Source organism: Phascolarctos cinereus, unplaced genomic scaffold, assembly GCF_003287225.1.
Source record: "Phascolarctos cinereus isolate Bilbo 61053 unplaced genomic scaffold, phaCin_HiC Scaffold_3;HRSCAF=262, whole genome shotgun sequence".
In the NCBI taxonomy this organism is placed as follows: domain Eukaryota; kingdom Metazoa; phylum Chordata; class Mammalia; order Diprotodontia; family Phascolarctidae; genus Phascolarctos; species Phascolarctos cinereus.
The window spans coordinates 260,301,300-260,318,533 of record NW_027555736.1 but is presented as its reverse complement, the minus strand read 5'-3'; the positions used below and the strand labels follow the sequence as shown (position 1 = coordinate 260,318,533).

The following is a 17,234-nucleotide window of genomic DNA, read 5'->3' as shown; positions in this document are numbered from 1 at the left end:
ATACTATTTGCTCTTCTTCTTCTTTGTTGTTTTGTTTCATTGCATCATACTCGTGGTTTCTCCCATTGGTTCTAATTGTTCTTTACATCATGACTAATGGGAAAATATGCTTAATATAAATGTATAAGTAGAGCCTATATCAGATGGCATGTGGTCTTGGAGGAGGTGGAGGAGAGGGAGGAGAAAATTTAAAACTCAAAATCTTATGGAAGTGAATGTTGAAAACTAAAAATAAATTAAAAGAAAATTCACTTCAACTTTTACCTCACTCACTACCTCAAAAAATTTCACCTCATGAACTCTTTTTTACTTCACAGCCTCAGGCACTTTCACCTCATAAACTTTTTTACCTCACAAACTTTCATCTAAGGATCAGCAGATGGATGAGTAACAGAAGACTGAAGGACCCCTGCTGTTCCAAAGGCCAGACCTAGCAGTGCTGACTGGAAGTGATCCCAGGCTGTGGCTGTGGGCAAGGAGGGGCGAGCACATGTTCTGTGAGTGGGGTACCACATGGAGCAAGAACATTTTTGGAACAGTGTGGCTGAGGCCCTAACAATGATTTACGGGAGGAGAGGAGTCACTGAGGTTGAGTTCCTGGAATGAATGCAGAAGATAACAGTAAAGGAGGACCTGAGGCCTAGGGTAACATTACCCACAACTCAAAATAAAACAAAATAAAAACGATTATGCAAAGGAAAAAGAACCCAACCACAGACAGCTGCTTTGGTGTAAAAGAATATCTTGGTTCATATTCAAAGGAAGATAGTATAGCTAAAAAAAAAAACCCAAAACACTCCTATCCCAAAGAGTAACATCAAATGGTCAAAAAACCAAAAGGAGCTCTTGCAAGAACTCCAAAAGAAATTAAAAAATCAAATTAGAGAGACTGAGGAAAAATTAGAAAAAAAAAATAAAAGCTATCCAAGAAAATTATGAAAAGAAAGTTAAAAAAGACAAAAAAGAGGTCCAAAATCTTCAGGAAGAAAATACTCCTTGAAAACCAAAATTAGGCAAGAGGAATCGAATGACATTGTAAGACACCAAGAAATAATAAAACAAGAAAAAACACAGAAGGGAATCTGAAACACCTCATTAGAAAAACAACTGATTTGCAACACAGATCAAGGAGAAACAACATAAGAATTATTGGACTACCTGAAAATTATGATCAAAAAAATAATCTGCATACAATAGTATAAGAAAGTATTAAGGAAAACTGACCTGAAACTCTAGAAAAAGAGAGTAAATTAGAAATAGAAAATCAAAGGAGAGATTAATAAAATTGAAAGTTAAAAAAAAATTTTCAATAAACAAAACTAGAAGCTGGTTTTATGAAAAAAATAGTAAGATAAATTAGCCACTGGTTAATTTGATTTTAAAAAAGAAGAAAACCAAATTACCAGTAGGTTTCAAGACAGAACTACACTTTACTGAAATAAGACTCTTATATTTTCTCTATTATTACATGTGCTAAGAACTAATTTCAAAGATATAAATTTCACTGTCGCATTCTTCTTTCTTTTTAGGCAACTGGGGTTAAGTGACTTGCCCAGGGTCACACAGGTAGTAAGTGTCAAGTGTTTGGTCTGAGGCTAGATTTGAACTCAGGTCTTCCTGACTTCAGGGCCAGTGCTCTATCCACTGTGCCGCCTAGCTGCCCCTAAATTTCATTGTGATCTAGTGGATAGAGAGATAGCCTTAGAGTCAGGAAGAATTATATTCAAACCTCTTATACATATCAGTTCTATTAACACAGCAAAGTAACTTAACCTTTCAGTGATCCAGGAAACTAAGACTATACTGGAAGAAGTAATACAAATACTGACTTGCTGTGACAGTGAGATTCCATACTTGGAGTTCCCTACACCAATGAAATCATAAGCCGAATCAAAACAAAACAAAATCCCACCTTCAAATACTTACTGGTAGATAGTGGGAAGTGCAGTTATGATAAACCGACCACTAAGACCTGTAAATAAATATTAAGGTTGATAAATACAATAAAAAAAATTCTGGCAGAGATAGATTGATAGGTTTCCCCAGGCTAAATATATATATATATATAGATATAGATATAGATATAGATATATAGATATAGATATCTATATATCTATATATCTATATCTATATCTATATATATATCTATATCTATATATATATCTCACTTTTAACTTGCAAATACTTCTCTTAAATTTTAAAGAATTTTTTATATGTTACATTACCTATATTTCCAATTATGTCCTTCCCCTTCCTTTGAAAAGAATTAAACAATTAAACAAGGCTGATCAACAAACTGAGAAAGTCTCACAGTATATGCAGCATTCCATTCCCATAGCTCCTCACCTTTGCAAAGAATGAGATGTCTTCTCACAGCTCTTCACAATATGAGCTCATAAATCCTAGTCATGGTCATTATAATTTTAGTATATTCAATTTTGATTATTTTTGTTGTTCTTTCATTTTATGTTGTAGCAACTGTTTTCTTAAATCTGCTTACTCCACTTTGAATTAATTCATATATGCTTCTCTTTATTCATCCTATTCATTGTTTCTTAAAGCAAAGTGATATTCCATCATATTCATGTACCACAATTAGTTTATCCACTTCCCAAATGACAGGTATCTTGTTTTAAATTCTTTGCTACTACAAAAAGTTAACACTACAAATATTTTATATGGAACCTTTCTTTTTATCACTCTACTTCCTTGAGATATATATGCCTAGCAGTAGGATCTTTGGATCAAGTGACATTGACATTTAAGACACTTTCTTTGCTTAATTCCAAACTCCTTTCCAGAAGGTTGGACTAAATCAGTTCCATCTGGAGTGCATTAATGTTTTTTATTTCCATAGGCCTTCCAACATTGACTTGTTGTTCAGTTGTTCTCAGTCATATCTGACTCTTTGTGATCCCACCTGGCGTTTTCTTGGCAAAGATACTAGAGTGGTTTGTCATGTCTTCTCCAGATCATTTTACAGATGAGGAAACTGAGGCTAACAGAGTTAAGTGACTTGCTAAGGGCCACACAGCCATAAGTGTCTGAGTCCAGATTTGAACTCAGGAAGATGTGTCTTCCTGACTCCTGACTCCGGGCCTAGCACTCTATCCACTGTATCACACTGCCCTAACATTTCTACTCCTATCGATAATTTTCTTTTTTTAATTATCTTTATGAAATCAGTGGGTATAATGACAAATTCTACTAAAAGCAGAAATTATTTCATTCCATCCTGTCTTTTACACAAGATTGCCTTCTCTATCTTCCCTACTCTCACCAATTTCAGTCACTCCCCATTTACTGGCTGCCTCCTTACTGCCAGCAAACATACCTACAGCTCCTCTATCATCCAAAAAACCCAAAACAAAACAAAATTTTAAAAGCCCTCACTTGATCATCCCCCACTAGTTACCTTCCTATATCTTTCCTCTTTGTTGCGCCTAAATTCCTTAAGAAGACAGTCTATAATAAGATGGCAGAATAAGCAAAAAAAAAAAATCGCTGTTATCTCTCCCATATTAACCTCCAAATAACCAAACAACTGTAAAACAGCGCCCCAGACAAATCCTAGAACAACAGAGCCAGCAAAAAGACAGGGTGGAGCAGTCTTTTAGCCCAGGAGACTTGGAGGATCCGCAAAAAAAGTCCATCTCACTTGGGTGAAAGGGGAGTGGAGTCCAGGACAGGAAGTGTCTCAGTAAACCAGCAGCAAGCCCCACCTCAGCAAACCAGCAGGAAAGCCTCAGCCCCAGGGTAGTGAAACAGGCAAATGCCAACACCAGTAGCCCCACGTGCCTTAGCACAGCCAGGAGAACTGGAAGACTCCAGCTCCAAGAACTACCTTGTGCTTCAGCACAGCCCAGGCCAAACAGGCCTCCATGTGCTTTAGTGTAGCCCCAAGGAAATGCAGGACTCCTACCTCAACACCAGGTAAGCTCCCAGACCCCTACAGTCTCCAGCAGCACCAGCCAACCTACACCCCATCCCCACAGCACAGCACCAGACACAAGGGTCCCTGTGGGCCTCAGAACAACATCAGTATAGCACCAAGTAAATAGCTAGAGCCTGCAGCCACTAGCACAAGATGCAAAAAAATAAAATGCTAGCCTTATTAATAAAATGATTAAATTACCCAGAAACTATGTCTCTCAAATTGTCACACTTTACTATAATGGTCTCCTTTACAAAGGCCAATACCATCTCATCTCTGGGTTCTATGTATCCTTCCTCTGCCCCCAAAATCATGATTGGTGCTATTTGCCCTAAGAGATCATATATTCCTTCTCCTTGGTCAGGATGCTGCCCATGAAGAAAGGTGACCTTTCAATATACTAGCTCTTCTCAGATTAAAGTAATCACGAGGTTCTCATCTTCCAAAACATTCATACATCTCTTAGTCCACGGGTCCTTTAGTCTTTTTTTTTTTTGAAGCAGGTCTTTCAATATAAGACACACCCTCAGACCTGGGACCCTTCTCCCATTATTCTTGAATCCTTCCTCTCTTCCTAAGAGACTATAGCAATCCTCATCCTTTCTCTATTCTCTTATGGATTTGGTAGGGATGCATCACACATTTCCCTATTCTCCATCTCTCCTTTCCCCATTTATGCACCCTCCTATTCTGTGATTCTATACTACAAAATATACTGATTCCTGAAGGGACCTCAATCAATTAATAATCATTTATAAAGTAGTTACTATGTGCCAAGCACACAGAAAAAACAAAAAGAGCACAGTACTTCAGTTCTGCTCTTCCATCTTCACTTGTTTATTCCACTTATGTACTGAATCCTCATACCCCTTTTTTATTCCTTGATGAACAATCTTTTTCTCTTAATTAAAAAAAGAAAAACACTTCTAAGCATGGAGTGATTGAGTTTATCATTTACTCTTTGCTTACAGAGTTTCATTTACCTTTTAAAGGTTTATACTGTTTGGGGTACTCAGAAATCTAACAGTGTGCTTACATTTTTTTTTTCTTTCCAGGAATGCCTGGAATTTCTTCTCCTGTTGAATATCCTTTTTTCATTAATTATTAGCCTCAGGTCTGCAGGACATATGGCATTCTGAGATGCAGCTTGAGCTCCTTTTTTTGGGGAATGTATTATCCTATTCTCCTGAAATTTCTCATGACTATGAAATAATCTTGTATTAAAAACTCCTTGCTTTCCTGTTTGAAAGTCTTCCTCTTGGTGATCTGCAAAAAACGTTATCATCAAAATAATTAGATTTAGTGACTATATCTTGGGTTTAAAGTGTACATGTGAGTGTACATATATGGTTGTGCTTTCTCAAGGCAACCTGTGAATTCTCTAGACTGATGCTTTGCTGTCTGTATTCAGAAGTTATGGGTAGTTTTCTTGTATTATTTCCTGCTCTGTAATAGTCAGGTTGATTTGTCTGTCACATTCTTCTTGGAGAGATATGATCCCTATTTTTTCTCTGTACATCTTGTTTTCAAGATCAATAGCTATGGCTTTCATGGAATTCAAATTAAGTGCTCTTTTAACATGGTTACCTTTTGCTTCGCTTCTGCTAGATTATCCATTTCAGTATTTTTGGGTTCCAAATTTGTTAATTTGTCTTTCCTCACTTATTCTATAACATGAACTGAAATGTTTTCTAATCTGTTAAGTTTCTTTCATTCTGAATTGAGAGCTCTAAGCTCGGACCAACATTCATCTTCAATTTCTTATTTTATATAATAGTTCATTTCTCTTTTGAACCACTATGATATTTCTTCTCTCTTCTGTATACTCTGTTGAGAACCCACAGGATTCTGCATTTCATCTGATACTTGGTTCACTTTTCTTTATATATGTGTTAAGAATATTTTGTATTTTCTAAGGTTTACTACTTATTCTTCCTGTTCTTTGGGGCTCCAATTGTTGATTTATCTCTCTGCCTATGCTCTGGTCTTTGATTGAAATTTTTCTGTTGGAATCTTTAGTGTTTTAGTCTTTTTCTTTCTGGTACCCCTCCTCACATTATTATGTCTACCCTTTGCTGGTGGGTACAGTCCCAAAGCTAGGCTGCAATGCTGGCTCAGCCTCCTATTAGAGGATATAAGGTTTGCAGGACTGGTCCCTGTGTAGAGTATCCTCTGAGGAGAGAGGATTGGACCCTGCCCTGAATCCTCCTTCAGCTTCTATTCTTCTTGCTAGATTGTATGGCACTTGATGCTTTGGGAGCACAGGAGGAGAGCGTTTCAGGCACAGTCTCAAGTTTCTAGTCAAAAGACATTCCTTTCCATTTCAGCTCCATGTGGCAAGGGGAAGTCAGTGTCTCCTTTAAGGGTGTAGGGAGAGGAGGTGTGTTTTGGAAAAGTCTCTACAACAGTACAGAGAAGAATTCCAAGATGAATTCCTGCACAAATTTGCATGTTAGTTTTTTCTCTTGCCATGCCACATAGAAGCTGGTGGATAAAGAATAATGAAGCTTTTTCTGGTATTAATATTATCATGAGGATTTCACCTTGTGGAATTTTATCTTCTTTCTCCTTCAGATTTAGCTGTAATTACCCTACATATAGCACATTCTTCCTTTTTTTTGGGGGGGGGGAGTTAAAGTTATTTTAACTAAATCACATGGCTTCATCTTGCTGCTCATGGGACCTTATTTTTCAATTACTTATTAGTAAAGTAAAACTTCAGTTTTTAAAAAGTAGTTATTTAACTCCAGTTAAATCTCTGATGTACCTTACAATTCTGAATTCTATTACTCCAAATACTATAAAATTTTACTTAAAATCACAGTAATATTTAAAGACTTTTCAATAAATGCTGATGAACTATAATGATGTGTGGCTACTTTAAATAAGAATGTAACAAATAGTATTTCATTAAAATATGTAGCAATACAGTAGTTCAGTAAAATGTTTATAATGTTGAAAAGCTCTTTAAAAATACAAACGAAGGAACCATACCTGGCTGCTCTGTGACATCCACTTTTGCAATATTAACCTCAAGATCTTCCCCCCACTCAGCAAAATCTTCCCACTCTGGTTGAAGGTTCTGACAAGCAGGACACCATGGAGCATAACTAGGAAAAAGAAGTAAGTAAAAGACTAAAGATACAGATGGCCAAGAAAAAAGAAAACAATTTTGTTTTAATTGGCATTAATATTGATTCAGGAAATGTTATTTAGCTTTTATGTGGCTATTAGGTATTAAACAAAAATCTGATTCACAGCAATAATTTTCCATTTCTGCTCTAAAAGATACACAATCCAATTTACTAAGAAAATAATGAAAATCTTGCTAATTCCTTCAAAACTTCCAGATTTTAAAACCCTACAATCTAAGTTTTTAATATCTATAATAACCACTCCGAGGAAAATTCAACTTAAGATCTGTAATATATAAATAAACTCCCCTAACAAAATTCATGACATAAATAGTTAACTTAACAAATATAAATTATAGTGTACAAATCCAAATCTGTAAAGAATATTAAGATATCTATGGGCTGTTCATGATAACAGGTTTTTTTTTAACTTAATTAGAAAATAAATGAAACACGACAAAATGTTAGCTAATAACAATGCTTTTTTAAAAAGTTATCTATCACAACCAAGTCAGGTTTATACCAGGTTCAACAACTAGGAACTATGAAGCAAACAGAAAAATAAAGGGGAAAAGCATCAACAGATGCATAAAAAAAACCAAACCTTTTACAGAAGAAGTCATCATCTATTCATCGCAACTTTTTTTAATCACTAAAAAGAATAGGAAGAAGGAATTTTCTTCTTAACATGGGACCTTCAATATTTCTCAAAACAACATCTCAAAACACAAATCTTCCTTAAACCAAAAACTACGGAATGTGAAAAGAGATACTTGGAAGAGTTCAAAATGGTCTGAACCATTCTAGAAAGCAATTTGGAATTATGCTAAAAAGTTACTAAATATAGTATTCTCTTTATATACCATTGCTAGGCCTATACCTTAAGAAGATCAAAGAAAGGGGAAAAGGTACTACATATATATAAATGTTTGTAGCAAATACTTTTATGGTGGCAAAAAAAAATTGGAAACTAAATAGGGGAGGAAGATCCAAGATGTAAAGGCAGGGACTTGCCTGAGCTCTCCCCAAAATCCCTACAAATACCTTATAAGATGACTCTAAACAAATTCTAGAGTAGCAGAACCCACAAAAAGACAGAGTGAAACGAATTTCCAGGCCAAGACAAGTTGGAAGATCAGCAAGAAAGGATGGCTGCAGCAAGGTGAGAGCAGCACAAAGTCTAGAGCAGGTCACATCAATACAAACTGGGCCCCAGCAAACCCAGAGCAGGCTTCAGAGCAAATGAATCTCTGGCAGCAGTGGCGGTTTCCAGACCTTTTAGCACACAGACGTCAAAGACAACTTAGAAGGCCAGTAGGAAAGATCTGTCACATCTGCATGACAGCATAACCCTGGCCTCAGCAAACCAGGAGCAGGCCTTAGGAGTAACTGAATTGGCAGCGGTAGCAGATACTTTAGGAGCTCTTAGCCCATAGAGGGTAAGGGGGTCTAACAACTGGTCAGAAGGAGATTACAGGGGTTTTATTTGCTAGAATGAAGACAGGACTCTATTGCTTTGCCCATACTTGGATTCGGGTCACATTCCTGGGTGGCAGTCTCAGGGTAAGGAGTAGCAATAGTATAGCAGAGCCCGGGGCAACCGTGGAAGGGGAAACCTCCTCACAATCCCAGGGTAGAAAGAGTGTTTATGGCCATTCACAGAATACAGCACAGGCCAGGAGAGTAGTAAACACACCTCTCCTTAGACCATACCACCTTGGGAGAACTGAAAACTTATAGGTCCCTAGAATTAGTTCTGAAAACAGCTGCACAAAACTTCTGAAGCTTGTGTGCCCTCCACCCTGGAAGCAGAACCCTACTTTAATAAAGACTTAAAAGTCAAATAATAGGAATATGAGCAAACAATAGAAAAAAAATCTGAGTATAGAAAGTTACTATGGTGACAAGGAAGATCAAAACATGCACTCAGAAGACAATAAAGTCCAAAGCCTCCAAGAAAAATATGAATTGTTCTCAGGTCATGGAAGAGTTCAAAAAGGATTTTGAAAATCAAGTAAGAGAGAAAAACTGGGAAGACAAATTTGACTGATGCAAGAAAATCATGAGAAAAGAGTCATCAGTTTGGTAAAGGAAACAAAAAATAATGAAGAGTAGGCCAAAAAGAGGTACAAAAATCCAATGAGGAAAACAATGCTTTGAAAAGCAGAACTGACCAAATGGAAAAAGATATACAAAAATTCACTGAAGAGAAAAACTCCTCAAAAAGTAGAATTGGCCAAATGGAAAAGGAGGTACAAAAGCTCACTAAAGAAAATAATTCCTTAAAAGTTAGAATTGGGCAAGGGGAAGCTAACGACTTTATGAAAAATCAAGAAACAATAAAATAAAACCAAAGAATGAAAAAATATAAGACAATGTGAAATATCTCACTGGAAAAATAACTGACTGGAAAATAGATCCGGCAGACATAATTTAAAAATTATTGGACTACCTGAAAGCCATGATCAAAAAAAGAGCCTACATATCATCTTTCAAAAAACTGTCACAAGGAAAACTGCTCTAGAACCAGAGGATAAAATAAAAATTGAAAGAATCCACCAATCACCTACTGAAAGAGATCTCAAAATAAAAACTCCCAGGAATATTATAGACAAACTCCAGAGTTCCCAGATCAAGGAGAAAATATTACAGGCAGCCAGAAAGAAACAATTCAAGTATTGTGAAAACACAATCAGGACAACACAAGACTTAGCAGCTTCTACATTAAAGGACCAGAGGGCTTGGAATATTATGTTCCAGAGGGTTTCAAAGGAGCTAGGATTGCCAAGAATTGCCTACCCAGCAAAACTGAGTATAATCGTTCAGGGGGAAAAAATGGACATTCAATGAGATAAAAGACTTTCAAGCATTCTTGATGAAAAGATCAGAGCTGAAAAGAAAATTTGACTTTCAAATACTAGACTCAAGAAAAACATAAAAAAGTAAACAGGAAAGGGAAATCATAAAGGACTTAGTAAGTTTAAACTAAAGAGATGCCCATAAATTGACAACTGGCTTTAACAAACGGTTGTTTATAAATGTAATGGCATATCATGGTACTGTAAGAGAAGAGAAAAAGATGATTTCAAAGGGACATCTCAAGACTTATATGAACTGATACACAGTAACCGCCAAGATCTTGGATCACTATGACCACCTGATGCCTGTGTTAATATGCTACTGAATAAAACTGGAGAAAATGATAAAATTGTGCTGACTGTATCTACTACAAGTTCACGTTAAATATTATATGATATTTTATTACACTAAATATCACTTCAACTGGGAGGGACCTCACAAAGCAATTCCTTTACATGTCCCTAATTAACTTCCCAGCCCCACTGCTCTTCTAATAAACCTTTTCAATCCTTCAGCAAACCTGTCTGGCTCTCACTTCCTTCACCCTCTCGGCTAAGAATCTTGCCTAGTATTTGACTGAAAATAATCGAGGCTATTCACTGAGAGCTCTCTCTTCACAAGCCTCTCTACATGTACAAGTGAACCCATTCCTTTCTATCTTCTCTAAAAGACTGCCCCTTGGCTACTACTCTGTGACTTAACTTAAATTTCTCTTTACTGACTGCTTCCCTGCTGCCTACAAACATATCCATGTCTTCTCTATCCTCAAAAAAAATCTCCACCTGACTCCTCTATCCCCATTAATTAAAACCCCATTTTTTTAAACACTGGAAGGACCAAGCATATCAACTGACAGGCTGCCCTCTGACCTAATCATTCAAGTGAAACTGCTCTCTCTAAAGTTACCTATCAACTGCCAAATCTAATACTCATTTTCTCAATCCAAATGTCTTTTTAACCTCTCTGCAGTCTTCTATGCTGTCAATCACTCTCTTCTTGATATTCTCTTTTCTTTACATATTTTTGACACTATTCTATCCACATTCTCCTCCCAATCTGACCATGCCTCAGTTTCTTTTGTTGGAACTTCAATCGGAGTGCCCCCACTGACCATAAGTGGCCCCTAGCGCTCTGTTCTGAGCCATCTTCTCTTCTTCCTCTACACTATTTCACTGGATGATTTCATCTGCGTCCATGGTTTCAACCCTCACCTTTATGCTGATGATTGATTCTCAGTTATAAGAACTAAAAATCAATACAGTGACCATTAGTGATTTCAGAGGTAAAAAATTTAGGACACAGAATGAGACAGGTATTTTTGTGTAGAGTTTTGAAGGAATTTATTTGACTATGCATATTTGTTACAAGACATTTTTCCTTTTTTTCCTCCCTATGGTATATGGGGTAGAAGGCAGGAAAAATAAATTTTTGTTAATGTAAAAAAAGAGGAGTACTACAAATGTGAAATGTTCCATGGACTTTTAGATAAAGCTACTGTATTATTAGTTTTACCTTGTTACAAGGTACTTTTCACAAAATAAGATTCATCTACATTGTCTGTAAAGTTAAAAAATGTCTTTAAAGTAAATGTCTATAAAGTAAAAAGAAAAATCAATGAAAGCTTTTTTTTTTGGGGGGGGTGCTTGCTTGTTTTTTAAAGCTCCTGATCAAGGAATGAGTACAGAAATAAAAAGGAGCTGTGTGGCTGTGACCCTTGAAGCTAAGTGAGGGCCTCAGTTCTAGCCCGTCCAATTTAAAGCTGGCAGAATAATAATCAGGGCAGAAATTACAGTGTGAAGGTGAGCCTGAAATTCTGTCTATTTGAACCCACAGAGCTTTCAAGTTAGCTGATACTGGGCCGAGTCCAGTAGCAGAGTATTATAACATCAAAGAGGGGCAAATACACAGGTCAGAATGGAGTTCTGAAGCAAAACTCAGTCTTCACCATAGATATACTTTGGGAGAATTAAAAGCTTACAGATTTCCAGCCTGAGTTGTTCCAGAGATCATAGAATAGGGGGAGTTACGCTTTCTAGAAGCCAATTTGGCAGAGTAAGAAGTAAGTCACTCTTACCTTCCCTTATAAACCTCTGAAAGCCCAGAAAATATCAACCCAGAAAAAACCCTGGAACAGTTGAACCAGGAGAAAGACAGGGTGCAGCAATCTGGTAGCTCGAGAGATTAACCAGAAAGGCCCCTCTTGCCCTGGGGGAAGGGGAGCAGTACAGAACGAGAGGCATCCTAGTAAGCTGGATGAAAACCCCACCTCAGCAAACCAGGGGGAGATCCTGAACTGGGCAGGTGATGGAGCAGGCAAACACCAACACCAGGACGCCTGAGTGCCTCAGTATGGGCAGGTGAACCATGGAAACCAGCCTGGAAAATCACCATGTACCCCGCTGTTCTACAGCAGCCAAGTCTCCCCGTGCCTCAGCAAAACTCTGGGAAGTGCTCCAAGGGGGAAAGCCCCAGGCAGGAAAACATCCAGCAGCAGTGAAATATCCATCTGAAAAAAAAAAGTGCCCTAAAACCATAAGTAATACAGCCTTTCTTCCCCACCCCCCCATGAGAAAATGCTCTCCTTGTTACAGGCACAGAGTTGACCCTGCCCAAGGCCCATGCTCTGGCCACCCTGTTCCCCCAACCAAGTTATGTTTGTTGACTCTCTGAGTTTTCCCACCCATTCCAGCAGTCCAGCACCTGCACTGCTTGCACATACTGACCACTCCCTAATCCTGCTCCACATCATGTAATTAGCATATTTGACATCCTTTTACTTTAACATCACTCCTATCAGGTTGCAGGTTCCCTAAGAACCTTCACCTGCTGCTTTTGGAGTCACAATAAACTTTGCCACTTGACTGCAAGATGGTTTCAGTGTGCGAATTCATTCCAGCCAACACTGCCTTGATCCCTAACATTTTGGGGGTCCCAGCACCTCCAAACTGTATCATGACCATTTCTCTTTTTTGGGGGGTAGGTTTTTTTTTTGGTGAGCCCATTGGGGTTAAGTGATTTGCCCAGGGCCACACAGCTAGTAAGTACCAAGTGTCTGAGGCCAGATTTGAACTTAGGTCCCCCTGGCTCCAAGACCAGAGCTCTATCCACAGCACCACCTAGCTACCCAGCACTTCTCTTCTTATCCTAGATGAATTAATGTTGTCTATGCAGAAGCTTTTCTATTTGAAGTTATCAAAGTTAGCTATTTTATCTTTTGTAATTGTGTCTATCTTTTGCGTAGTTAAGGAAATATCCCATGGCTAAAAAGCTGTTTCTCTTCTAATTTTTTATAGTATAATCATTAATATTAAAATTGTGTATGCATTTAGAAAGTTTTATAGAATGCGGCATAAGATGTTGACTTAAGCCTAATTTCAGCCAGACTCCTTTCAAATTTTCTCAGCATGTGTTTTAATCAAATAGGGAGTTTTCCCCTGGTAATTCATGTTTTTCACTTAATCAAACAACCAGGATACTGAGTTTTACTGTTTCTAAATCTCCCTTGTCTAGTCTGTGCCACTGATTTTTCTCTCAATTCTCTAACAAAAATACCAAATATTTTGAATTGCTGCTTTATAATATGTGCGTGTGTGTGTGTATGTATATATATATATATATATATATATATGTATATATATATATATATATATATATATATACACGTGTATATACATATATATGTATATATGTATATACACGTATATATGTATATATGTATATGTGTGTGTGTGTGTGTGTGTGTGTGTGTGTGTGTGTGCCTGAAAGTATAATGCCCCTTCATCCCTACTTTCATCATTTATCTTGATATTCTAAATCTTTAATTTTTCCAAATGGTTTATTATTATTTTATCAAGTTTGGTCATTTGATTGTGTGAGAGATGATCTCTCAGAAGTGAGGCCTCCTCAAAGGGTCACTGGTTCTTGTTAATGGTTCTGGTTTTGTTGCTTTTGAGTGGTACATGATGTACCAACACTAAGTGGAGACCCTCAGAATACAAGACCCCCTCCCCTACTCTTAGATAGTGTTAGCAGAAATTCCTGAGCCATAAGATCATCCTGTCTATCTCATCCTCTAGCTAGTTATATGACCTTGGGTAAAAGGCTGCTGAAACTGTGAGGCCCTGAAATGGGGAACATGCTAATGTAATTTCTATACCTCTGCTCTCTCTGCTACTGGGGTAGTTTTTACACAAATAAATTGTATATACTTGAGGCTCAGTCAATGAGCCGACGGGAATAGGGTTACGGTGGGCTGCTGCATTAGGGTCTATATAATCTTGCCTTAAAGAAAGAAAACTCGCACTCTAGGGGCAGCTTAGGCAGCACAGGGGTGCACTTTCTCGGGAAAGTCAATAAGGGGATCTCTCCTTTTTACACACTTTTGTCAAGACTCTGGTTTTTAACTGAGTGAAACAATGTAAACAATGTGAGATCTCTCAGATGGACTGAGTGTAACAATTCTTAGACTGTTGCAAAACTCCAGGTTGGTTACACTAACCTGAATAGGCCTAAGTTTCAGGTTCCTAGAAATCACATGATTTGTATTGTTACATCAGCATTAGTTAATGACTAATTACTAAATAAGGACAAAATAGCTAGGATTGGTAGTATTACAATGTGGTTCCTTGTTTCTGGGGTAGATTTTTGAGTTTTAGATTGTAAGGCTGAAATTCCTGTCCAATGGGAATTCAAAGCCAGTAGTGGGTGGGTATCTCTGCTTTAGGGCTATATAACCTTTGTCCTGGCCTTTTGCCTGTCTTGCTTCGCTGGGACTGCCCCATGAAGCAGATGCCTGCTTCTCACGTGAACAAGAACGGAATAAATTGCACCTTATACCTAGATAATCTCTGAGTGTTATTTTTGGGCAGCTGTACCACACAATTGGTATAAAGCATCAAAAGTGTTATTTTGGGAAGTATTATCATTTTTATTATATTGGCATGGCTTAGGAATGAGCACTGAATATTAGTACAGTTTTTTAAGTTGTTCTTTACTTCTTATAGGGAGCACCTTGTAACTGAATCTAATTGAATCTAAGAGTATTTTGTGTGCTTTTGAAACTGATCCCCAGATACTTCACACATTTTGTAGTTATCTAGAATGAGATTTCCTTATTATTGAGCTTTGTATTTTTTTAACTATCATATAGAAATGCTATTGATTTTTTGAGGATCTATTCTGTACTCTGCAACTTTGCTAAAGCTATTATCTCAGCTCACTTGATGATTCCCTTTTGGTTTTCCAAGCAAACTATCATATCATCAGGAAACAGGAACCACTTTATCTCCTTTTAATCTATCCTTATGCTTTTCATTTTTTTTTCTTTTGTATTACTGCTATTGCTAGTATTTCTGTAACTATGCAAAATAATAGGGGAGAGAACAAGGCATTCTTGCTTCACTATTGTACTTACTGGAAAAGGTTCTAGCATATCCCCATTGCATACAATGCTTGCTTTTGGTTTTAGGTAAATGCTTTTTATGAGCAGTTAGGACATATAGCAAAGGTCTTTCTATACCTATACTCTGTAGGCTTTTTAGCATAAAAAAAGCCTTTGTCAAAGGTGTTAATTTTCTGAATCTGTAATAATTTTGGATTATGTTGCTTGTTTTCCTAATGCTGAACCATCTTTGTATCTCGGTATAACTCCCACTTAATCACAGTGAATGATTTTTTTGGATAAACTGCTATAGTCTGATAGGATTCTGCTTAAAATTTCTGAGTCAATATTTATCAAAACTACATTAGTCTTACAAAAAGATTCTGGCAGGGTGCTTTCTCAATTTTTGAGAACAATTCGTAAAGTGTGAATGTCAACTGTTCTTTGAAAGTATGATAAAATTCTCCTGGGAACCAACTGGAACAAGGAGGTAGTTTTTTCTTTTTTCCTTTTTGTAGTTCCTTCATAACTAGATTTTCCAATCACTCATATTCTGATAATTTGGGTATTTCATATTTTTAAAGAGATTTCTCTCTTTTGTGTTCTCAGTTTTGTTGGCATCTAACTGTACATAACATATTCTGACTATTCTTTTTATTTCTTCTGGTTTTGGTGTGATTTTGTACCGCTAGCTTGCTATTTTATTTTATTTTTCTACTTTTTAAAATCAGCTTAGCTAAGAGTTCATCAATTTTATTAGTCTTTTCAAAGAATGAGTGTTTTATTTATAATTTCTATGGGTTTTTCCAATTTATCTCCCTTCTTATTTTCAACACTGTTTTGTGCATATTTTAGGTTTGCTTATCTGTTGATTCTCTAATTTTTAAAAAATGCACATTTAATTCAAAATTCCTCTTTTTTAAATTTGTTAATATTACAAAGGGAATTATGAGTTTCATATTAATCGATGATATGTGTAACTAATATACTAATAATTTAGATTTTTTTCAAGAGCTGCCTCTCTGGCAGGAATAAGAATTAACAATGCAGCTTGAAATGATCAATTAAACCATTGACAATGCTCTTATAATCTCTTCATTCTTGTGCCTGTGTCTCTTAAGTGAAGACTGTAGAACTTGTTCCCATTACAGAACTCTGGTTGGGTCTGGTGGGGAATCAAACCCCCAAACCCCCAGAACTATTTAGTATTGTGGACTCATGGGCTTGTCATGGGAAAGCACTCCTGCACTGGGAAATGACTGTGATTTATGTATATAAGCTATGCTTTTACTTCAGCTTAGAGAGCACTCCTCACACTGAAACTGATTAATTAAACTGCTGCTTGATCTTGTGTCTAGGTCTACTTTGTGCATATCCAAGCATTCCCAGGTAGAGACCGGCTCAGAAAAATCCTTTATGTGTTCAGTTCTTTATTTTTCCTTCTGATTATCTTTCCTTTTTGATTATCCAAAAAGGAAAAAAGGATATTGAAGTCTCCTTTCCCAGTTGTGGTACTGTCAATGTCTTCCTGTAACTCAGATATTATTTCCTTTATGAATTTGGATGGCAAGGCATTTGGAACTTAAAAATTTATTACTGATATTGGTTTGTTGTTCATTTCTGTTTTTATTTTTTTGAATGTTTGTTTTTCCAGATAACATGATTTCAAGTACTGCTTCTTTAGACTCATTTGATGCATAGTAAAAATTTTTCCATCCCGTTTTATTTTGTGTATGTCTTTGTTACTTAAAATATTTCTTGTAAGAAACAGAATGTGTGATTTTTAAAAAATTCTTATCCCATCTATCACTCTTTTTCGTTTTATTGGCTTGTTTAATTCATGCACATTTAAAATTATAAGGTTTATATTTTTCTTCAACTATTGCTAATACTGTTGGTTTTTTTTAGATTATGAATTTTTCCCTTC

At 36.7% G+C, this 17,234-nt stretch overlaps 1 protein-coding gene across 3 annotated transcripts in view; it reads right to left on the bottom strand.

Moving 5' to 3' along the window:
* The window catches only part of TMX1 (thioredoxin related transmembrane protein 1), a 47,032-nt gene that overhangs the window by 11,074 nt on the left and 18,724 nt on the right, over positions 1-17,234 (bottom strand). For all 3 annotated transcript variants that reach the window (XM_078151586.1, XM_078151587.1, XM_020980228.2), the window contains exons 2-3: positions 6,929-7,044; positions 1,927-1,972 (exon numbers count right to left, since the gene is read on the bottom strand). In XM_078151586.1, coding sequence (XP_078007712.1) covers positions 1,927-1,972; positions 6,929-7,044 — 162 coding nt within the window. The remainder of the gene's footprint in view (positions 1-1,926; positions 1,973-6,928; positions 7,045-17,234) is intronic.